This window comes from Pavona decussata, unplaced genomic scaffold (genome assembly GCF_977016875.1).
Source record: "Pavona decussata unplaced genomic scaffold, jaPavDecu1.1 SCAFFOLD_272, whole genome shotgun sequence".
Classification (NCBI taxonomy): domain Eukaryota; kingdom Metazoa; phylum Cnidaria; class Anthozoa; order Scleractinia; family Agariciidae; genus Pavona; species Pavona decussata.
Genome location: NW_028145674.1, coordinates 1,970,001 through 1,995,301, shown reverse-complemented (window position 1 = coordinate 1,995,301; position 25,301 = coordinate 1,970,001). Strand labels below are relative to the sequence as shown.

Below are 25,301 nucleotides of genomic sequence, written 5' to 3'. Positions count from 1 at the left end.
ACTTCCACTCATTACCCCCGCCAACAGGATCACCAGTACACCACTACCACTCATTACTTGCACCAACAGCATCCCTAGTAAACCACTACCACTCATTACTACCACTAACAGCATCACCAGTACACCACTTCTACTTATTACCACCACCAACAGCATCACTAGTACACCACTTCCACTCATTACCACCACCAACAGCATCACCAGTACACCACTTCCACTCATTACCACCACCAACAGCATTACTAGTACACCACTACCACTCATTACTACCACCAACAGCATCACCAGTACACCACTACCACTCATTACTTGCACCAACAGCATCCCTAGTAAACCACTAGCACTCATAACTACCACCAACAGCATCACCAGTACACCACTACCATTCATTACCACCACCAACAGCATCACCAGTACACCACTTCCACTCATTACCACCACCAACAGCATCACTAGTACACCACTACCACTCATTAGCACCACCAACAGCATCCCTAGTAAACCACTACCACTCATAACCCCTACCAACAGCGTCAGCAGTACACCACTTCCACTCATTACCACCACTAACAGCATCACCAGTACACCACTTCCACTCATTACCACCACCAACAGCATCACTAGTAGACCATCACCACTTATTACCACTACCGACAGCATCACCAGTGCACCACTACTACTCATTACCACCAGCCACAGCATCACCAGTACACCACTTCCAGTCATTACCACCACCAACAGCGTCACCAGTACACCACTGCCACTCATTACCTCCACCGACAGCATCACCAGTACACCACTTCCAGTCATTACCACCACCAACAGCATCACCAGTACACCACTACCACTCATTACCACTACCAACAGTCTCATGAGTACACCACTACCACTTATTACCACCACAAACAGCTTCACAATTCACACTATCACTCACTAACACCATTACCAGCGTCACCAGTACACATCTACCACTCATTACAACCACTAACAGCATCAACAGTACACCACTACAACTCATGAACAGCACCAACGGTATCATCAATACACCAGTACCACTCATTTTCACTACCAACAACGTTACCAGTACACTACTTCCACTTATTACCACCTCCAACAGCGCCATACCCACTGCTACCACTCATTTCTACCACCACTACCACCACCACCACCACCACTACCAATTGCACTCGTAAGACTCCTTATCACCCCCACTACCATTTTCATTTACAGCACTACTACTTATTACCACCATCACTACCACTACTAGTAATAACCATCATTATGAGCACCACCATCACTACTACCACTCATTATAATACTATCAGCACCACCACCACTACTACCACTCAATACCGACCTTAAGCAACCCTGGACGGCGATCCAGAGGAGGTCAACCGGAAGTCAAGATTGCGTTGTTGACTGCAATTTGCATAATAGTCGAGCCGTCCACCTGACGTCGCGGCGGTCGTTTTCACCAGTTTGGCGGTGTCTCGAGAACGTGAGTTTGTTTTTAAATGTTAACTTTGAAATCCGTGTCTTTTCCAAGCCTAATCTGGATTATATTCTAAACTACCGATATTAGGTCGCATAAGGAAAAGCTATTGATTCTTTCTTTCTTCTTTCCAGTGCAAAAACGCAAATTCACAGCGACTATGGCGAATCCTGGAAGTGAAGTTCCCGCCATTGCTAAAAATGGGTAAATATATCTTTTCTTTTCATGGCATTTACCTCGGCTTTCTCCGAAATGTACCCGATTTTCAAAACAAAGCTGATAGGATTATTTAAGTAACCTTGAACATGAAAAGCTCAATTTATTTGTGAGCGATTTTATCTCGCTAACTTCATTTTATTTCAATTTATAGGTCAAATATCAGGGAGTGGACAGAAAACCACGATGTTATTTTGTGCCGAGAAATCCTAGTTAGCGAGCCCTATAAATTCAAACCTCGAACATTGGAGAGAGGGAAGGTATGGGACGAAATAGCCGAAAGACTCAACAACATCAAGGATCTAAAGTTTAAAGTCTCAAAGCGATCGATCCGAGAGCATTTCCAGCTTCTGCTTTCAAAGTTCAAAACAAAAATGAAAACCGAGCAGCGGGCGTCTGGCATTGAAGTCGAAGATACCGAAGTTGATAAGGCCATGGTGGAAATTTATGAGAAATGGGAGGCCTCAGAAGGGGAACAACTGAAAGGAAAGGAGAACACGAAGAAAAAAGCTGAAGCAGATAAAGCTAGTTGCGGAAGAAATAAGGCTCAGAGCGACGGAAAAATTAAGCGAAACGAAAAAGAACAAGAACGCCGAAGAGGGCTGTGCTGTCAAACCTAAGAAAACACGAAGAAACGGAGGAGAAACTGTAGAATTCCTAAGAGAAAAATCACAGAGGGATTACCAGTTTCGACAAGAGGAGTTGCGAATAAAACAGAAAGAACAAGAAAATCTGCCAAGCATTCAACAACAACAACAACTGGAAATGATGAGGATGATGCAACAGCAAAATAATGCTATGATGCTTCATATGTCTAAATTTGTAAACAAATAGACATTCCGTGCATTTATAAACTTGCAGACTGATAAATTGTCTCCGTTAAAACTTGTTGTCGTTTAATATGTACAGCTCGTTGTACTTAATAGTTTTATATGGGCTGTTCAGTTGAGGTTGTAGTTGTGAACAATGATCCTACTATTGTGATCTGACCGCATGTAAGAACTTTTGAAGCTTTGAAAATTTGTACACAAATTCACACAGTTTTTCAAATAAAGTAGTCTGCTAGTGTTGAAGGATCAAGGTGAAAGAACTCAGATGTAGCGTTGCCGTAAAGACATGTAAGTGCGTTTCTCAGTATAGCACAAACTAGATACATTTTTCCAACACTGCTGAGGCCAATTTTAAGGTTTTTCTTGTAATCTATAAACTTGAAATAGTTCACTATGTCCCCAAAGAGCCACTCCACTGCAACTCTCACTTCACTCATGGAGGTGTTGAATGCTTGCATGTCAGCCGTCAAGATAGCATTTCTGTATGGGGCTTGAAGTTGCACTCTTAGAGGGTATGCTGGATCTCCGTAGATACACATGGGTTGATCGAGGGGAGATACAGCATGTAGCTGCAACTGATGAAGCAACCCACCCAGAGTCTGCAAGCATCCCAGCATCATGCTTTCGGCCCTCTGAAAACAAAAGTTGATAAGATAATTGTCTCTAAAAAAAGGAAACTAATAACTTTCCCGGCAATTTATATTTTTCTATGTACGTTACCGTCGAAAATCAAACCTCGGCTCTATAATAGCTCTCCGATAGGAAGCTTCTGCGGAAAATGCAGCTTTTCTTTGATGATAAATCGTATTAAAACAAGATACTCACCCACGGGTCCATACATGTTGGCAATCAGACCGTTTGGAAGAGCCACAGACTGAAACTTCAAACCATGCACGCGTTTATGCCCGATGTATACAATTCGCTGATGTTCTCCTGGTCGGCTAATTGGCCTCACAGTGCCATCTATGAAGCCAAAACAATTATCAAGGGCCGCTCCCTTTACGTGGATTGCATTTGCGTATTCTTGAAGTTGCGCTGGCTGTAAAATAGTGGGATTCCATTGCATGATTCGGTGGCTGTGATTGTTGTAAATGTAATCTATCACCTCGTTGGTAATCATGCTTAGTACCCGTGTGGGTCTTCCAAAGCGCGCTATCATATCCGAGTATCGACATGGGTAAGCAAGTCTCCTCAGAAGCATGCGAAGGCCTTCCATACCATCGCTGATGGAACGCTGTCGGCACTTGAACACATCTGGAATCTGAAGGGCTTCAGCTAAAGCAGGCAGGTCATGTTTATTGACTCTAAACTCGGCAACACACTCTGAACTCTCCATCTCATCCAAGTCAAATGTAAATTCGTCGTACGGCAAATCAAGGTTTTTGGAACGGTTCAGATCAGAAAGAAGTAAATACTCGTCTTCTGAAATCAAATCATCGCACAGCGCCGCCGTTAACAAGTTTCTCGCATCTCTAAAAGAGGCCATAGTGAAGCGAAACCTGACCGACGCGACCTCTGCTTGCTTAAGTTTAAACTTTGCGCGCCAAAGGACGGCGTTCTAGCCCCATTCCCCCTCGTCATGGGTTGCCGTCCTCGTGCTCGCCGTCCAGGGTTGCTTGAGGTCCCTAATACTACCACCACCACCACCACCACCGCCGGTAGACCACTTTCACTCAGTACCACCACCACTGTTATAACAACACACGAAAACGTTGTAAACTCGGAAGAAAAGCCTTTTAATACTTGAGATGTTGACTACAATCCTACATTTTACACCTGACGCTATAACACCTTTCCAGAATAACAAATTACACTGAAACTGCATAACTTACATGTTCTCAATCTGTGCATAGCGGGATTCAACTTCTGTCTAAGCTCTACAAGGGTACGCAATGGGATGTCCGTTTTGCATTAAGGTTGCTCCCAGACCACTTTGACTGCTATCACACTGGATTTCAAGGACTTCACCGGACAAATAGTACGCCTAAACGGGTGCAGATACAATGAGACTCTTGACATCATTCCATGCTTTTTCTTGCAGGTCATCCCAACACCACACCGCATCTTTATGGGTAAGATGAGGCTTCATAACATCTGACAAATGCGGAAGAAAGTGACTAAGGTCGTTAACTATTCCATTTAGCCGGAGTATGTCGTCTCGCTTCTCTGGGCGTGGTATCTCCACGATCGCCCTTACTTTCCCAGGATCTTATTTTAGGCCCACGGTGGTTAGCAAACGTCCATGGAATGGAACCTCCTTACACTTAAATTCTAGCTTCAGATTGCTGTCATGATCGGTCTCATTCGTACCATGGATCAGAACATCATCTGCGATACACTTAACACCAGGAAGACCATTTAGCTCTTGGTGGAGACGCTTCTGAAATATCTCACCCGAAACGCTGAGACCAAAGGGTAAACGAAGCCAACGATACCTCCCACATGGCGTAACGAAGGTTGTGAGCATGCTAGATTCATGATTCAGCTCCAAATGCCAAAAGGCTGACGCTAAATCGACTTTGGTGAACACACGTGCATCTGTGAGATCAGGCAGCAGATCACCAATGACAGGGATTTGGTAGTGTTCTCTCTTTAAAGCAACATTTAGAGGTTCGGATCGATGCAAAAACGCAGCTCACCAGACTTTTTTTACAGCAACCGCTATCTGGCTAACCCACTCGGTACGTTCTTCTACAGGAGCAATGACTTGAGACCTTCCAGCCTTTTTAGCTCCTCCTTAAACCTCACCCGAATAGGCACAGGCACTTTCCAGGCCGGAAGAATTACAGGCTTAGCGTCAGGATCAACTCGGAGATGCACTTTTCCAGGAAGTGTTCCAAGGCCCGCCTTATCGAAAACATCTGGATACTTGTCTATCAAACCACCGCTCACCCTCCCCACATCATGCACGAAATTCTCCTTGTGAATAGTCAACAACTTCATCTTCTCCGTTGTGTTTAAACCAAGCAAAGGTGTCAGATTTTCTTTAACGATCATGAACCTGACCTTGAACTTCTCATTGTTCCTGGGATTTACGACTAACATAGCACAGGTGCCAACGGGCTTAACCTTGGTACAATTCCACATAACCAAAGTTTGCGAACACGGAGCGAGCTCATCGCCTTCGGCATATCTGAGAGGTAAGATGTTCGCGCTTGCACCACAATCTATTTGGAATCGTATTGGTTGCTGCCTGACCAACATCTCGGCGAATACAGCTCTTTCTCTCAGAGCTTGGATCCTCACAACACTGATCTCTTCAAGCTCTTCTTCGCTTTCAATATTGTAAACGGATGTTTTCCTAGTGCATTTCTTGGCAAAGTGATTCTTTTCATTACACTGTTTGCACACTTTCCCCCACGCCGGACAATCCTTCTTTCGGGGTGGATGCTCATATCCGCAAAACTTACAAGAAATCTTCTTCGATTGCGCTTTCGACTTTCTATCTGAAATTTTATCCGATTTTGTTTTCCTCGACTTGACTTGATTAACGCTGTTAACTGACTCAGAGAGCGACTTCATTCACATCGCGGTAACCTCTTCGCTCCGACATACATCAACGTATTTATTCAAGGTAGGGTCTCTTATCCTAAGAAGCTTTTTAGTGGTTTCCTTGCTTTTGATTCCCAATACGATACGATCACGTATGAGACTGTCGCGCAAACAATCGAAAAAATTGCAGGTCTTTGCCAAGGTCTTCAGTTCAGCGACGAAATTGTCAACCGTTTCCGTTGGAAGCTTGTCCCTCTTGTTGAAACAGTATCTCTCATAAATTTCGTTTACTTCACCGATGCAATGCCTTTCCATCTACACGAAAGTCGTTCGCATTCTCCTTATCGGAATAACTGAAAGTTTTGATCACCTTGAGACCATCGTCGCCGATTGCGTGCTTGAACATTGCGAGCTGATACTCTGGACTTTCCCTTTCTAACCGAGAAATGACGAAATAATTGTTGTACTTCTCTTTCCACAATTTCCAATTCTCAGCGATTTCTCCTGTAGCCCTCAAATCTAAATGCTGGGGCGATAAAAAATCTGGTGAAACACTGCCGATTGCGACGTTTGAGGCTGAGCCGTTGCACCAAGGCTTAAACCGGAATTTCCTTCATCTCCTGGCATCGTAGACGGTTTACGTTGTCGACGAAGAACACAGACTTAAACACACCCTGCCACCATGTTATAACAGCACAGAAAGACGTTGTAAACTCGGAAGAAAAGCCTTTTAATACTTGAGATGTCGACTACGATCCTACATTTTACAACTGACGCTATAACACCTTTCCAGAATAATAAACTACATTGAAACTGCATAACTTACCTTGAAGCATGCACGCAAAAGAATTTAACACATTATGACGACCACCACCACAATGAACAACTCTTCCACTCATTACCAATTCCATTACTATCAACACTACCTCTCACTACCACTACCACTACCTCTCATAACCACCACCACTACCACTCATTACCACCAGGCACCACCTCTATCACTCATATTACCACCACCACTTCCAGAACCTCTCATCACAACAACCACTAACACTCATAACCACCGTATGGCGTGACGAATCCAAAATGGTGGTGCGCGGGGGGAATTTAAAATGGGAAATGGTTGATAATTATATCCAGTTTTTGGCACACTCACTTGACCAGTAATTTAAAAGTGTATTTGTTGTATAAAACAAAAGAGAGATAGAACAGGGTCCATTTTCTGACAAAAATTATAGGTAAAACTTTGAAAAACATGCTGAATCATACTACCCTCACTTGCGCTCTGTTCACGTCCAAAAGCGGTCAACATTCGCGGCAAACAGTTCACTGTTACCCCCTTAAGTGATAGCTTTCGCAATGTTGCAGGCTCATGAGCTTTTGGCGGCAAACAGGTCTATTGTTGAATGACATGTCACTATGAATTTGCGGATGAATGGGTGCGCTTTGGAGGGAAAAACTTTAGCCATATAACAAAGGACTTTATATTTGAAAAGCCATAAACGTACCTATGCTCTAAATTTCAACCAGTGGTTGCCCCAAACGTCAAACGCTACGATAGTGGAATGTTAGCAGATTCTGGCCTTTTGCCTGAGATGCATCTAATACTGATTCCCGTACACCAGCAGGGGACACATTGTTTATTTTACCCGACATGGAATATCCTCTACGGGCGCAGCTGAATACTCCATTCAAAGCCTTACACCTTACTCCACTGCAACATATTTTTAACATGTTAATGAGCTTGCCATTTTATCATGACGAGCGACAGTGACCTTGGCGAGGCGAAATGAAATTATCCTCCATCCGTGACATCAAGACGTAGGATTTGAAGACGAACATTGTTTTTGTTCAGTTATCCAAATCATCTATTAATACCTAGTAAATGTTTTTCATTGCCTTTTAAAAATAGCCATTTTTTGGGAAAAGACGATTAGGAAAATCCAATATTTAACGGCTGCTTGAAGGTTATCCAATATGAAGGCGCTTGAATGAGTGAACGAGCAGCAACGTAAGCATGATCCATTAAATGCTAGGTAAAAGACGATCGCAATTCCGGAAAGAATAGCTGAAAAACTTCTGACGGTTTGTTGAACGAGATGCAAACCCTTGATCACGCGTGCACGGCTCTACCAACTGAGCTATAAGGCAAACTGGTAGCTAATGAATTCATGGCAATGAATATGTATGAAATCTGCGAATACACAGAATGAAAGATTAGAATTATAGATAAAGACCATCGCAGTTTCACGGGCATGTTAAACATTGGCGAAAAGGAGGTTTGACAGCCTGAAGTTGCGATGTGCTTTCCCTATTTTATCTTTCATCCGAGGTTCGCAGATAATATTTGAAATACATATTTCATTTCATTGTCGTTTGCTCGTCCCTGCTCACGAGCGTAATCTTATACAAATAACGTTATGCCTTTATCTATAATTAACGAATATCTTTGACAAACGTTGGATTAGTTATCAACAGGATTATCAACAACTGTTGTAAGTAAAAAAACACGATTAATAGAAAATTTCAATAAGGCATCCAGATGCCAAATTGACGGCGCCTTTTTCTCACTAATCTATTGTCTGACATCCCCAACTAAGCATCGAACTGGATCCAAATAAATAAGAATTACGTAATCCAAAACAACACGGCTAGCACATCAAACTGATCTCAAGGAACCGGATGTATTAAATCAACCGATGATCAGAAGTTTGGCAAATTGCTATGTCCTTTATTGCACTATTGTTGGCCGAATTCTCTAATCTCATTCGTCGGCGATTGCTAGATATCCCCAACAATTGGTTATGAACTGCACGGAAATTTTAAAGCTAGTGATGGGTACACATCGCGCTCGCAATCGTTGAATATCATATAAAAACCCGAGTACCGTTTATCATGTGTTTCTTTAAAAAAATAACTAAGTGCTCATCTCTTGTGTTGAAGTTAACAAAATCTATAGGATCAAGAATCGACCCCAACAACGACTGTATACCTTGAACTCTGCTGACAACACTAGAAAGAAAGTGCTAGTTTTTAAAAATGGTATAATATTTCTTTAGAAAAAGTCAACAGTCCTTGAACTCCCTGTTGTATGTAAAATTTATCGGGGGGAGGTGATAATTTTGAAAACCTGTTATGATCCTACATGGATATCAAACATTCACTTTGAACGCGAAAGTCAGTGATTTCATTCGAAATGATGCTCTTAATGTGGAAACCGTTAGAAGCGCTTCCAAAGTTTTGAGCATTTTATTCGTCCAGTTTCATCTTTGAGCAATTTTAAAGTAATGAGGTCGAGACCGACCAGGTCTCAGTTTGTCCACGGTCCCGTTTAAACGGTTTCGCCATTTGCCCATTCGTTCAACAAAAGTTAAACGGATGCTGGGCAAACTGTTGGATGAACAGAGTGAGAGTGTTCAAACGGTTTCAACACCATTGAACATTTTCAAGAACAAAAAAAATGTTGCGATGTTGACTGAAAGTTTAAACCAGTTCACTGATTTGATTCAATACACTTTCAACAAGCTTTCAACCTTTTTTGTAAGCCTTCAACAATGTTGAAAGACCCGTTCAAATGCCCCCGACATTTGGTTCAACAACTGTTGAAGCAAATGCTGAAACCGTTTTAACGGGCCATGATGCCTTATCAGAGTCTGCAAAGTTAATAGTTACACTGCCATCTACTATAGTTATGTACTTACACTAGCTTGCAGAATCCTTACGAAAGGGAAACAGTGGATCATTCAGGTCGGCCGGGAGAACTTGAAAGTAATAATGTTGTTAGATTAAACTGAAGGTTCCAAAGGCAATTAATGACGCGTTGCCAATGGTCGGCCACTTTAATTATACATTGATGCGTAAATGTCAGTTGCGGTTTCTTAATTGCAGCCCATATTTGCGCAAAGTATTTTTGATAACGAATCCGGCTCATCATAGGCGCCGTTGCGGACGTTACAATCTACAGAAGCGTCTTCCTGTTCATGTTTTACGAGGAAACAAGTGTTGTTGTTTTTTTGTTTAAACAAACTGATATCGGTTTTAAAGCTGGAGTAGCCTGAGGCACAAGATGTAAACTTGTCAAAACGGTATTAATATAAGTCAGTCAAAAAAACAACTGATGGTCCTTTTTTCCCGGAAACCATTTTCAGTTCAAGAAATATGGTGCCTGATCTGCTGATTTTCTAAACTTGCAGACACGAGATCTTTTTTCGTTAAAAAATTATTCAAAAACTATTAAAATAACATGCCTGTGAAGCCCCCAAAATGCCTGCGGTAATGGTATAATTGCCTACAGGCTAGAGTTCGTTTTAAGTCCTGCCAATCAGTATGTTGATATCATCGTCATCACTTGTTCTTGTTATCATTATCAAAAAAAGGTTGTTATCTTTTATTAAAAATGTTTTCAGTGATAAATTTTAATAAGCGCTCTTTCAGAAAAAAATATCTCCAAAATAAATTTCATACCAAAAAATATTTGCCATTGGTTTTCTGCGCCATTTTCACCCGGCCAAATTAAAATTGCGGCTTGTTCACGAGAAGAGGCCTGTTAAAAATTGGAGAAGAGCCTCAATGGAATTTCTGTTGTTTTATTCCCAGAACCCTCGTGGCCAAAATCAATATATTAATATATTGAAATGGGTCTATTCAAGATAAAAACAGTTAACAGCTAAATTTAAGGCGTTCCTTTCAGTTTGTGTAGTATACCCTAATTTTGTTCCAGACGAATTTTAATTTTAATGTTATTTTGAATTCTAATTTTGTTCTCATATTTCAAAAAATCGATCGACGCTTTGTTGTTATGTTTATTGCTCACCATTTTGAACTGGAAATGTTATTAGGGACTGAAAATGCTTTTTGCTATCTCGTCCAGTATTAACAAATTGCAAGCATGTTTAGTAATCAGATAAATCTTTGAAAATGAGGTACCTGGCCTTTCCTGAATCCGGCAGACGAAAGCGTGCTTCAAACACAAATGGAACCCAGCACACGACACTGTTAGACTAACGTGATAGCAAGAAATGTTGCCTAGCTAAACAAATTTTAAAGGAAGCATGGAACAATGTGCCAATAGGTCAGCTAGTGTGATCAAACAATAGGTATTTAAAACTTTCAAGCACGTTTTACTTTCCGAAAATGAAATCTACACGTAATGTTGAATCTGACGGTGTCCATCGTCTGGTTGGCTTTTTCTTTGACTTGTTGGAGGTACTAAAAACTATAAGCATCTTCCATTATTTCACAAGAAAAAAAGTCTTTAATGATGGAAAAATAATTTTTCAAAATTAATTATTAATAAGACTTGCATTAGCCCTGGTAGTCTGCAACAAAATAGGAAAAGTTATCTTTTAGTTAATCACAGTTATGGCGCCTATCCTGCTGTTATGGCTAACTTCAAAAGACGCTTCTTCCCTGTCGTCCGAATTGAATTTTACAAAATGGAATTATTCTCCAGTAGAAAAAAAGTATATTGTTGAAAGAATTAATTTTAAAATTAAATGGCTCTCTTTCAAAGTAGTGCATACATATAGTTTTTATGACAGATCACGTACATGCTGTCGGGAGAGTATAAATTATATGTTAATTTAAAAAGTTTCTAATCTGTACAAACAGTTTTTTTTTTATTACCAAAAACAGAAACGAAAAAGAAGGGCTTTTATATAATTCGTATATTTGGCTGCATCTTTGCTGACATTTCCAAACATAAAAGCCAATACGCCTGCTGTTATTTCAGAAATATTGTCCAAGTTATGGGATGTGAAATAAGGACAGAAAGTGATAAAACTGAATATTCATATCTTTAGAGAACGTCGTCATTGTCCCTCACTTGTTCTCAATTGTTAGTCCATTACCGTCGTTGCCATCTTAAGTATTTTTTTTATAATTACGGGAAGTACAGGAAGCACTACCTGCCCTTGTTGAGTTACTGGGAGTGCATTATACCATAAATTGTACGATTGCCACAGCCTGAGTAATCAGAATCCCTTCACCGAATTACGCACTTGGAGTCCTAATTGTTTCTTGCTGCATCTCGCAGTACGTTCGGATTGATCGGGCAGCCGATGGTCGGTCGCTAGCTAATCTTGCATTGGACAACGCTTGTAAGTACCTCTTATCATTGGGGGACCCTCATTTTATGGACGTACACTACCGGGGGGACTTACGTATCTGTCATAATTTATCATTTTTCAACCATGTGAATATGATAATGCATTGCTGTTGGAAAAATATGTTACTGTGTCATTACAGTACGTACGTCACATACGCGGTGAACGACTACATTCTTTTCTTATTTTAGGATATTAATTGTCCGAAACGTTTTCCCAAGATGCCGTATGTCTTTTCAAGTTTTAAGAGTCAATATTTAATAACTAAAATTTTTATCTCGGTCTGTTTTTTATCACGACGCTACAGGCGGCTTTGCTTTAACCTTACTCGTGTACGAATAAAACTATTGTATTGTGCTGTATAATAGACCAAAGTGCTTCCACTATGTTACGTATAACAAAGAATTGCTTTCAATTGTTTCGAAGCTTTTTTTTTAATTCGAACAATACATTGATACGACACTTCACAATTTTATCAATCAGCTCTACCCAAAACATTTGTAACAAACCATATTTAAGGAAAGTGAAACGGGGCTATTAGGTCTTGCAAAACAACTAAAAAATATGAGATATATCACTATAAGAAAAGAAAATAGAATCAGACAATTTAAAAATGTGATGTGATAAATTGTAAACATGATATAAAGGAAGTGGTTCGATCAAATTGCTCCATAATTAGCGTCAGTAAAGCGCGCGCTCTGATTGGCTGATACGCATCATCCATTTGCGCGTGGGTTGCACGCTGATGTGAGCTTGGTTTCTCGGCGTCCTCGCTTGTTTGATTCCATGAAGATTTACTGATTAGAGGTTGAAATCGTTGGCTCATTTGAGATCTTATTCCCGGAGGATCTGTCAAAATTATTGAAAGCAATCTTCACAAGACAAGTGAACAAGACTAAAATACTTTTATCAATGATTTTTCCGTGTGTTGACTATTTTGGTGGAATTTTAAATAGAATAAAGATTACTTGATAATTCTATTGCAGACTGATTTATTGTTGTCCTATTGACTGCGAGGTTTTATCTGTTTTGATTATTTCGGGTAAAAAAAAAAGTTTTATTAAAAAAATGCGCACATCTTACGTCCACGGAATAAATATCATGTCGCTGTCGCAACGAGTTAAATGAATAAAGCAAAAGTACTTCACAAGTACATGGTCTGCGACAGCAATTCACAACGTGACATTTCAGTTCTCTTGTTCATTGTTTTTAGTCACGTGCTATGAGTGGACGGATGTCTGAATTTGGGCCAATCCGAAATCACTACCACGTGCATTTGGTAGACCACTCGACTCGCGTTGGTTGTTCTACTTTTTGCTGTGCCACACCGTGTCGACGAAAGCCAACCAGCTCGAAACAGCTGTCCACAGTTGCCGCATTCTGTTGATTCTCGGTTTGGTCTCTATCATGTCGCTGTCGTGTGAAGTTTTCTACGCAATCCGATCAGCCTTGCAGAAGTTTGAGTCATTAACAGTGAGTACAGTTAAAAACCTTGTAAATTTCTTTTAAGGCGTATTTATCGCTAAATTTCTGTCGCCTATACTCTTTTGAAAAGGTTTGGCTCTGAGATTTTAGTATGAGAAACGGAGAGATGATTGCAAAATAAGTCATATATTGTGTCAGATTTTGCTAGCATATAAGAATGACACCAGTATCGTAATTAAGAAAACCTCCAGATTAATATATGTTATGAAAGAAATGGTAAACGCCACAGCTGTGCAACCATCGAGTTATGGATGCACTTGGGAGGTTTGCTAAGTACTCAAGAATCTAGAGAGGCTACGCCTCGAGCAACTTTCACGCTTCTTTCGTGCTTAGCAACCCCGGCCCCGCGTGCATCCATAACTCGATAGCTGCACGCTGCACGTTCACCATTTCTTACTTGGAGTCGAGATTGAATGGGACAGCATTAAACGAATGGATCTTGGGACGCGTATCTGGCATCCCCACAGATTTTGCAAGGGCGGATGACATCATCACCAATTTGGCAAAGGAGAGAGAACTTGGTATCGAGATCATTGAATGCACTCCCTAATCTTTGATTATTACTAGTAATAATAATAATAATAATAATAATAATAATAATAATAATAATAATAATAATAATAGTGATGATGATGATGATGATGATGATGATAATGATGATGATGATGATGATGATGATGATGATGATGATGATGTTCAACAAGCGAAACTTGGGATAGACCTTCTTGCATATCTGAATGGTTATCAACGTCAGAGCGCCATCTACATAAACAGCAAGATATTTATAACTGCTTATCATTGAAGATAAGCTTCATCCTTTGTTTAAAATACTCAAGAAATCGTGTCGCTTTATTAGCTGCATGTTTCTGAAAGTGGGACCGTTCTATTATTCTAGTGCGGAAGATTCCAAGTGGTTCAGTACCTCTTCAACACATAACAAGCCTGGTCGCCAAGCTTTCTAGCCCAAGTGAAAACAATGCTTGTTGCCTTGTCGAAATCCTCGAAAAACTGACTTATAGACGAATTACGTTTAGAAAAGTATGTGGAAAGATGTAGCGGCTCAAGCAGGTAGATAGGGAACCCACACGGTTTCAAAAACATAATTCTTGGCCACGTTAGACGGGTTACTCAATCTCTTGACTATCAGAACCACGTGGCCAAAGGTTTAAACCAAAAAAAATTGTCCCTGTTTTCATGTCAGTTTGGCCTAAGAAAGCAAAATTTGGCCTAAAACAGAAAAATAGAAAAGAAAAGTTTCTGACCGACAAACTGACCCCTTTTTTTGATACAGGGTAAGCCTTTCGGGAGCTAAAGCAACTGCTATCAACAGGGGACCTTGCAAAGGAAAAAATACAAATGAAACCAAGAGCTATAAAATATACATCAAGCCAAAATATTAAGAATAAAACTATTTACAGCTACTATAGGTCCCAACAATAGTCACTGATCTTGAAGGCAACTTACTAATCAACTACTCTCTGGTTACGGTGGTTGTAGTTGCTCTAACCTCGTTTATGTAGGGGATGTTGCTATCGTTATGGGTTGAAACTGCAAGAAAAAAAAAACCGTTTGCCAGTTTTTGAACTTTGGTAGGAGCACTCGGAATTTCTTTTTCTGAGTTTGCCTGTGTCATTAATGAATAATACATCATTCTTATTCTTCTTTTTATTCCTGCATCATTTATACGAAACCAATGAAACAAATAGAGAGAGTTAAGCAGGACATTACCTTGAATCTTCTGGAAAATTCTGAAATCCTTGAGCATGTAGCATACGATTCCCACAACGATGATTTTGAGAGTCAGGTTTTCTTCTTTCAAAAGGTTTTTGCCAGTTCATTGGTCGCCTGCCGGGAGCACGTTTTAAGATCATATTGGTAGATGGACTACTTTAATTTTGAGTCCTTGTGAAATGAACGTCGAATCTATTTTTAATAATTTACACCACAGAAAACAGTGATAAGCTTCAACAATGGCTGACAATTTTTAGGATAGATCTTCGCCTAGCAATATGGAACTAACCTCATTAGGTTTCTACACCATATGCTATTATTGAATGTTTGAGACACTCTTAGGCTTAAACCTGTTTTCCGAAGTTCTTCCCATAAGGATTTTTTATCCCTTATCCAAGTCTTCAAGTAAATAATCGTAGACACAGTTTTTTTTATTTAAAAGTCACCAGTCGCAGTTTAATCTAATTTACGATGAAGAAAAGGCAATTAGGATTTTGCTATTTTATAATAGAAAGTGGTAAAGTGTAAATACTGCGTAGATAAAGAATGATTGGTTTTCGTCTGGGACTGGCATTATAGGCGTGAATAAGTTGATAAAAATGCGAAAACTAAGATTACGACGTATACATTTTGAACAAATGATTATTAGAATCGGTTAAGGTTACCGTATACCTTTAGAGGTGTCTCACGTCCGAGCGATGTAGCGCGTCCGGTTTAACTGTAGATACCTTAACCCCTATATGAAATTAAAGCTTATAGAGCTGGCTATCAAACTATACAAAGAATTTTGAAATAAAACGAATTGTCGAATTTTTTCCGACCTCTAAATGCGAGCGTCCGGATCACCTTTTGAAAGCTACAAGTCAATGCAAATTTTGTTTTTCGCTTATTTAAATTGCTCCTCAGTTTCCGGACCCAAAGAGCTAAAAAAACGTATCTGCTTTTTTCCATATTCAATTACAGTGATAATTATATTGCTAGTCAGAAATCCCATTTAAGCAACCATTGTATTATTTGTTAATTTGGATACCGATCCAAATTAACTATTAATTTGGATACCGAAGATATTTTGAAATAATAATATATTTCTGATAAAATCAGCATTATTTTTTACCCTTAAATAATACACAATATAATTAATAGATAATAGGACTACATGCTGTCCAATTTGGAAATAATTGGATTCAAAAAATTCCCCGGACTGCCAAATTGGACTCGGCCTACGGCCTCGTCCAATTTGGCAGTCCTCGGAATTTTTCTCATCCAATTATTTCCAAATTGGACAGCATGTAGTCCTGTTACAGAAAATTTTCGAAATTAGGATTTAAAAAAGTGTGGAGCGATCGTACAAAAATTGCTTTTCTAGAAAAAATCTGTCGAGAGAAAAGAATTCGCAGACACGTTTTTGCTGTTTATTTGTTAAACTAGCTAGTGTCAAAATGTGAAGTCAACAAACAAATTCCCTTTGATTTTTAGCTCTTTAAAGTGTCCCCTTCAAGTGAAAAAATTGATTCGAGTAAAACGAGTAAAATTCGACAATTGAATTTATTTCAAAATTCTTGGTATAGTTTGATATCCAGCTTTATAAGCTTTAATTTGATATAGGGGTTAAGGTATCTACAGTTTAGACCGGACGCACTACATCACTTGGACACGGGACACCTGTAAAGGTATGCGGTAACCGTAAATGGTTTCCAGCATCCAATACCACAAAAAACGAAAAGATAGACAGATAGAGAGAAAATAGAATCTCTTTTTGACTGGTGTGGGGGATACTGCGGCTCTTATCTTGGCAAACCCATGAATTTCCTGGTAAGAAATAGGAAGCCACACGAGACAATTAAAACAATTTTTAGAGCTCGTGGGGAGTCGAACCCACGGCCAGTGCGGATTAGATCAATTCTTGCTCTACTGACTGACCTGACTGGCCAGACGGGAGCAAGTCATGAGCCACAAAGGTGGTTATTCCCGGCAATCACAATATAAAGAGTACAATAAATGTTGTGCCACGCAGCAGTAATGTTTAGGACAGTGTGAAAATACCTGAGGAATTGAAAGAAAATTTCAGGATGGATCGCGCGCTTCCCTGTACAAGCTGAGTGAGTCCCAGTGGTTTTCAACGTTTTCGAGCGTTTTATTGTGGATAGGTGAGAACGATACGAAAACGCTAGTGCGGATTAAAATATTTTGCTTCGTTTTCGCAGAGATAAAGACGGAGATTTTTGGAAAATTTGTCTAAACGTAGTCTCCCTCCTCTCTCCTCCCTCCTCTGTTGGGAGTAGGTAATACGATTCTCCTAGAAACGTAACGACTGCGTGGGAGGCTAAGTCAAATGTGACTCCTCTACGCCCTGTTAGAGGAAACGAAAACATTTCTTTCGTCACATTTCGATGTGCTTCAGAAACTTTTCAAGAACTATTGACGAAATAACACCTGAAATAACATAAGCTAGTGAATAACTCTATACCAGGCGTTTTCCAAACCAAAACCAACTTCAATGACTCTGATGAGTCCTTGTGCTTTCTGGTGAGATGATTGTAGGCCGACCGTTCCTCATTCAAACAACGTGCTTGCATTCATTATCAGATTTGTAAATAGATCGCGACAGGAAGTCAAGTCATTGTATCTGATCAACCTATAGTTGAGTTTTGATCAGATATTAAGTTCGCTCTTCCGCTTCGGTGGCCGTCGTATTGCCAACAGTTTCGTCTCGATCAGCGTTCGTCTTTTCAGCGTGTGGTAAGTTAAAACTTTATAACAGATGCATGGGTTGTAGTAGCAACGAAATTTGCAAGCCCACATTGCCTTTATTTCACCTTGAAAATGGGTTTCATTATTTTCACTTATTTTTACCAAGCCGTCTAGTCTGACTTGGGTTGGTAGTTATCTAGTTATCTTAAAACTGCAATGTCTTTTGTACAGACATTTTGGAAACGCGTGCTACCGAAATGTTTTTGTTTTGAGCAACATTTTGAATTGACGTTGTTCACTTACAAAAGCATTTGATTGAAGTCCATGTAAATTCAACATTAAGATTAGTGCTCATGTTATTTTGTAAAGTAGTCCCTGATAACGTTCCTATCCCGGGGCCATTAAACTATGGTGATGTGTCGGGAATGCCTCCAATGTAGTACTCCCCCAACAAAATTCACAGTCATGGAGGTTCTTTTTATTTTCCGTCAGTGACAAAGGCATAGCCGGAAAAAGAGAGCCGAAGTTCTCCCGCAGGATGCTTGTCACATGAATTTAGTTTTGTGGCCAAGCTCCCACCAGTCTGCTAGAGCTCAGTGGAATAGTATTCGAACATGTCATCATCGAGTATGCCTGTCACTGATTTTAAAAAAAAAACTATCATTTGTTTACCATTCTTGAAATATAACATCACATAATTTGTCCCAAAATTCAGCCTTGAAAAGAGAGGTGTCAAGATTATGAAACTTCACTGCTTGTACAACCAGTAGAAAAAACGTCAGAACGAAACTTGAACCACATGCGTGAAAGAAAGGTTGATCAGTTAGTGGAATGTAATCGGCTAAATGGAAAAGAGATGGAGAAAATGTAGGAAGACCATTTGCCGTGGATAGCGATGGTGAAGACTTTGTGTTAATGGAAGAAGAGAAAAAAGTAACCTTATACTGAAGGAGACAACACTCTGTAACATACACAAATAAACGAGTGAAGGTGAAAGATCTGGCGAAAAAAGCAAACCATCGATTTAGGCAGACGGGGAACAGAAGCTAACTAGATCAGCCACAGCAGTATGGAATAGATCACAGCCAAGAAATAAGAGAGCGCTTCAGGCAGAGGCACAAATTCAAGAGCATTTTTTTGTACCAAAAAAAAATCCCTAAGAAGAAAGAGAAAGACAATGAAAACACACATCATCAGCGAGCGCATGTTCGCAATGTGCAGTTGACGTTTTGTTCTCAGAAAACCTCTGCTGATCGGAAGTATGTTTTCACGCAAAGCATGGACGATAAAGCCTTTGGCGGACCTGGAACTAGAGAGGGTTTTTCCAAAACTCTTTGAACAGCTTTTAATGTCTTCAGATGATGCTAAGCAACGAAACTACCCAAATATAGTTTTGCAGAAAACGTCGCTTTTGTGACGCATCGACCCACAGAATTCTCCACAAAGAAGAAAGTAACTGTCCATGGTTCTGAGAAGTTGGTTTCTAATGGTGATCGCCACTTTGTTTTTACAAGACCGAAGACGACTGTAGAATCTTCAGGAAAAAACACGGGGAAATTAAATGAAACTGTTCTGCGTGGTCAGTCACCCAGACGAATTTGATGTATCTGGCACCGAAAAAAGTCACTCACCGAGCATGGAAATTTTCTTAGACTGAGCCATAAACTACTGTTACAATACCAAGATATGTTTGAGATGGACGATCTTGAAAAGATGGAGTCCTCTCGTAAGCGACCACTTTTAGAGATGAATGTTTATAATTTTCAATTGTTTTTAACCTCCCGTAGGCGACCACTTGACACACAATCTGCTGTATCTCTCACGGGCGGAAATCGAAAATGTGTCGCTGTAACATATTGGCTACATCATTACAGCAGACGCCGTAAATCTCACAGACGGAGCTACCGAAAGTGTTTTCCGATATAGCTTAGCATTGAAACAATTGATAAAATACACTTGCACCTGATACTTCACACTGAAATAAACTTTAATCAGATCGAATCTCTTGTAGGAAAAAAAACTTTCTTATCTTTTATCGTTCTTATCTTTTTGCTTATGTTCCGTTTCCATTTTCCGTTTCCTGAAAAATTTAGACGGCGCGACCTGGAGTAATAAAAGAGTCAAGTTTCTTTCACAATAATTGTCTCAATCGCTGTATTACGTAATTTGCGAGATACAAACAATAATCACCATAGACTCTCAGATTTTTTGCTAAGAATAATTTTTGGACCAGTCTTAATATACTTGTAGCTAAGAAACGTTATTACTATGGGTTTCGATAAGCACTGGCAAAAGGCTTAGGTCTTCGCAATTACCATATGTAAATTACCCGAAATTTAATTAGACTCCCTGTGGTCTGACCTCTGGTAAGCGACCACCTCCCGTAAGCGACCACATATCCTTGACATTATGGGTGGTCGCTTACGGGAGGTTCGACTGCGGCTACAATAGGTGTATTAAATGTCTCTAATGCTGCTTATCGCGTGTATTTAAACCAAGCGGCTCAAGTGTCTTGGCCTTGTTAGTTAACTAGTTAAGTGGGCTTCACGAGCCTTTAGCATAGAATCCCGCTCAGAACGGTCCGCCTGACAATGTTAGGCTGTAACACTGAGTTACATTTTCTTTCACTTCTTTAACTAACTACGAGCTGGAATGTTCACAGTCAGCGGTCAGCGAAGATGATCCAGCTTTCTGCTAGCTCTACTGCTGAATAACCTCGACATACCTTTGGTTAAAAAATGTGTTTTTTGAACCGTCCTGAGTTTTCCAGCCCAAAATTGATATGAATGTTATCCATGATATATCAGTTGAGTTTGTTGTCGTTACAGTTCAATTTTATACAGCTAGAAAATGAACTTGTTGCGCTTAGTTTGCGGTGGTTTCTCCTGTTTACATGTTCATATGTTGGCAGTTAGCCATAGCAATAAGTAGTTTATAGTATACGCGGCAGTGTTATAAAGGGGCCTATTAGCGGCCTTGAGTCGAGCGGGTATAGAACGTAGTGAGTCATTTTTGTGTCACTTTGATGCAGCAGTAAGAAGTGTTATTCTTTCTACCAAGCCCATTCATTTTTGGAGACAGTGCAAGTAACACAGTTTGGAATTCTGAACTGAGTGTTTACATTTACATTTTTATTTATTTGTACGTTTAATTAAACAGATTGTGACTGTGGGTAGCCATACAAATTACTAAAGCTAATGCTTACATCGACCAAGTACCAAAACAAGCCGCGTGAACGCCTCCAGACGTCTTGTTCTATATCAGTTGTATGCATTAATGATAAGCTAAAAAGAAAGTAAACTGAAGTAAAAAGGATTACGTTTCTCGTACCAACTTTTTTTTATAATTTTCTGGAAATAACGTTGCAACGTCACTGTTCATACTATGCCATAGCACTTCAGTTTGCCAAGTGTGTCGTAACCTTTGTAATTATAAAAAGAAAAAAATATGCCTTGAAAATTGAGGACCGATCCGCGAGGTACTCCATTTTATAATAAAATCGGTCGTGTAAAACCGAAAGACAACAGATATAGTTCGTTTTCTGATTCCGAACAGTTCCGAACACAAACCGAAAATTAGCCGCTCTACGGACTTAAATGCTCGTGGTTAATGTCACCACGAGCAAAAGCGAAAAACCAGAGCCGAAATGTTGACTCGTTGATGTACAGGCACGAGTAAAAAGGCTTGATTTTCTCTCACTAACTTTTTTAAATTTTTTTTGGTCATTACGTTACAACGTCACTGTTTAAAATATGCCATAGCACTTCAATTTTCCTAGTGTGTGGTAACCTTTGCTGACATGGCCAATATCCCCAAACCAGAGCTGTTTAACTGGAAGACGTGTCTTGTCAGTGAGGAGACCGCTGTCTTCACGCCATACATTGTCATCCTTATCACAGTTACAGCCATAGCGGGAGTCTGCACATGAGTTGGTCATCCAGCATGCGCACTTACCACTAACAGATGATCCGCCCCAGTACCTCATCTTAGAAGAATCACGTGACACCCACCATCCATATGGACTGCTGGAGTAGAGCCGTAAAACCGAATGACGACACTCGTACTTGATGAACTGTTCACAGTGTGAAGAGACTCTGGTGAGACTCGCCAGCTGAGACAGACTCACTCCTGTATAACGAATATCACGTGAGTAGCTACCTCGACCGCCCCACCATCGCCCATTATACACGTACGTTCTGCTTTCACTGTTGTGACTGATGACTGTCACGCCAACTCCATTCTTGTCACTCATGTCGCAGTGCACTGTAAATGGTGCCAGACCTCCTGTGCCATCTGGATCAATGACGTAATTTCCGCTTACACTGCTGACGTATTTCCTTATCACAGAACAGGAAGTACCAATTGGAGAATTGATTTTGACTTTAGCTTCTACTGTTGTCAGTGCATTAGTTGCTCTACAGGTGTAATATCCCTCATGAGATTTCTTGATGTTTTGAAGAACCAGTGTTCCATTCAATAGAACATGCGAGTCTACAGGAAGTGAAGACTTGCCATCCTTTCTCCAGGTGATTGTAGGTCTCAGGTCACTCTCGGCCACACACGGCAGACGGAGGGTTGAACCAATCATAGGAGTCACTTCTTGAGGGCGGACTTTGAACCCTAGACGTGAAAGCACAGTGAGTTGCGCCATGGCTGTTGTTGATCCCAAAATATTCTCTGCCTTACATATGTATATTCCTCTGTCCATCTTTTCCACTTTGTAGATCGTTAGGCTTCCTTTCTTGACTTCAGTTCTATCCTCTGGCAAACCACCAAATGGTTTGGACCATGCGATACTCGGCTGCGGCTGACCAGTAGCATTGCAGGCGATGGTGACGTTTTGTTCTTCCTGTACCCAGACCTCTTTGGATGAGAACAAAATCTTTGGAGCGACTATCATAAAAGTGGAGCATTAAAACCCGGTTAAAGTATGTTCATATTCACTATAAGGTTCACTGATTAAGACTTGCGAACGGACGCGCTAGGAGAAAATTGCATGTCAATCTGAAGCAATTCGATAACTCGCATCTTAATTGGTCTGTCTGTTGTTCTACTAATTATATTGTGAAGTTCCAGAATACATACCCACCCCATGAAAGGTGATTTGAAATTCCTAGGAGAGGTTGGGGTCTTTCAAAATAAAGCCAAAATTTTTAAAAGCAAAGTATAAAGGTTGACTGGAATTTCCTGGGAGGAGGGGTGGGGGTGGGTGCAAAACAAAAATCCTTCCGTGGGGGGAGTATGGATATTTTCTGGAACTGCACGTTGCCATTGATGGTAATGCAAAATCAGATTCTAAAGAAACCACGCAAGGGGAAGAAAGTACGCGCTTGATAAAAATGACAGACTGAAACGAGAAAAAGCATACTGAACAACTTACATTGAACAGTTAGTTTCGCCGTGGCGGTCACGCTTCCCAACAAGTTTTCAGCTCTGCAGCTGTAAACTCCGTCGTCTCCAGGTCTAACGTCCTTCACAATCAGAGCGCCACTGGGCTCAATCACGTGACGTCCAGGTGGAAGCGACGAATTTAGCTTAGACCACGTGACCTTAGGAGGTGGATTACCATGTGCTGTACAATTCAAGATGGCTGTTTGACTGACATTGGATCTGGTTCCATAGGGTCGCTGCACCAGAGAAGGAGCCGAGACGGAATGGCCCTGCTCACCTTTTACGCCTTTCATCCCCGGTGGGCCGGTTAGTCCCGCGGGACCAGATTCACCCGGCACTCCGAGATCCCCTTTTGCACCTTTCGCCCCCGGTGGGCCCCTTAGTCCCTCGGGACCAGATTCACCCGGCACTCCGAGATCTCCTTTGGTACCTTTCACTCCCGGTGGGCCCCTTGGTCCCTCGGGTCCAGGTTCACCCGGCACTCCGAGGTCACCTTTTATCCCCATTGGTCCTTAAGGCCCTACTGGTCCATGTTTCCCGGATCTCCCTCGGGTCCCCGGTCTTCCCCGTCGTCCTACGTTACCCTTTGGTCCTGAGCGGCAGAGCGTTTCATCTCTGGCACAGATTTGGTTTTGCAGCAGACGAAGCTCTTGTTTGATCAGCAGTTTTACTTCAGAAGCTGTTTGGACAGATTGCTGTGAATCATCGGGTGAAGCGCGTTTTTGTCTTGACCAGATGGCTTCATCACCTTGAAATTTTTAAATTAATGTTAAAAGGTGTAAACAAACTTAAAATACGGAAAGAGATAAAGAAGGATAAACTGATAAATGTTTACCAAAAACCGAGCGAAGGTTCAAATATTTGAAACGCTATATTGGCTGAGAGCCACAATTCTCCGAGTTTCTTTTTGAACAAGATGCCCCTAAAAGCATTTTCACAGGATGCTTAATGTGGCCTCATTTATTCCTGTTGTATGTTTCGCAGATTTTTAAAACTATCCTCCCTTCGCAATTGAAATAATTGAATAGTTTTATTCAAAAAGACTGCAGTATATTTTATCACTTGAATCAAAGTTCACGTTTAGCCAAGATTAGCTTAATCGGCTTTGAACAACTGGGCCCAGATCTGTAATTTGCGAAACGGGGCATTTCTGACCTCTTGGCTCGCCGCTTTTTGTTCAGAATTCATCATTGCAACGAGGAATATTTACGAAAAGCGTTTACGCATGTAATAAAACAAGTTAAAGTTTGTTGCGATCTGAAAAGAGCTCGTTTCGCAAAATACCGATCTTTCAAAACTCTGCACTTCTGGGCCCAGTTGTTCAAAGCTCAATTAAGCTAATCCTGGGATAACGTAAATTTTGATTCAAGTTTAATTACTAATCAATAAGGGTTCTTCAAAAAAGATTTTTGCCCCTCAGTTTTGACTCAGACTTTTCTTTACCATTAGCTTTAAATTAGCCTTCAAAAAAAATTTTCAATGAGCGAGATGAAAACCTTGATTAACTTTTAATCGTGGATTAGCATTAATTAGCTTTTGAACAACCGGGCCCTGGTGTTTATTCTTTAATTTTGTTTACATCATAACGCGCGCCGAACAATGATCTCACTTGATATCATTATTTTACCCTTCATTTGTTTTCATTTCTTTTCGTTTCGTTTCGTTCCGCAAAATACAGTAAGCCACTGATAAATGTTTACTTAAAACCGAGCCAAGGTTCAAATATTTGAATCGCCATCTTGGCTGAGAGCCACAATTATTTGAGTTCCTTTTTAAGTTAGGACTCAATTAGATCGACAAAGTTTAAATTTTGGGTTGCAAATGTTTGCATACGGTGTGAAAAGGTAAACCGAGTTAAAAGACAACCAA

At 40.4% G+C, this 25,301-nt stretch overlaps 3 protein-coding genes and 2 pseudogenes across 13 annotated transcripts in view; 2 read left to right on the top strand and 3 right to left on the bottom strand.

The window, feature by feature from the left end:
* The window catches only part of LOC146455677 (adenosine receptor A3-like), a 255,846-nt gene that overhangs the window by 33,005 nt on the left and 197,540 nt on the right, over positions 1–25,301 (bottom strand). Inside the window, exon 1 of one of the 11 annotated variants that reach the window (XM_085094024.1) lies at positions 10,957–11,017. The exons of the other annotated variants lie outside the window; for them this stretch is intronic. The gene's annotated coding sequence lies outside the window, so the exon portion shown is untranslated. Of the gene's footprint in view, positions 1–10,956; positions 11,018–25,301 lie in introns of those variants that run through there. 11 annotated transcript variants of the gene reach the window in all.
* Positions 1–25,301, top strand: part of LOC146455678 (CAAX prenyl protease 1 homolog) — a 276,576-nt gene that overhangs the window by 77,998 nt on the left and 173,277 nt on the right. The window lies entirely within an intron of this gene.
* On the top strand, positions 1,858–2,542 carry LOC146455689 (uncharacterized; annotated as a pseudogene).
* On the bottom strand, positions 2,569–4,122 carry LOC146455688 (uncharacterized; annotated as a pseudogene).
* Positions 21,144–25,301, bottom strand: part of LOC146455687 (roundabout homolog 1-like) — a 4,656-nt gene continuing 498 nt past the window's right edge. The window contains exons 2-3 of the mRNA XM_085094067.1: positions 23,422–24,180; positions 21,144–22,934 (exon numbers count right to left, since the gene is read on the bottom strand). Of these exons, the coding sequence (XP_084950193.1) occupies positions 21,787–22,934; positions 23,422–23,938 (1,665 nt within the window). The 5' untranslated portion in view covers positions 23,939–24,180 and the 3' untranslated portion in view covers positions 21,144–21,786. The remainder of the gene's footprint in view (positions 22,935–23,421; positions 24,181–25,301) is intronic.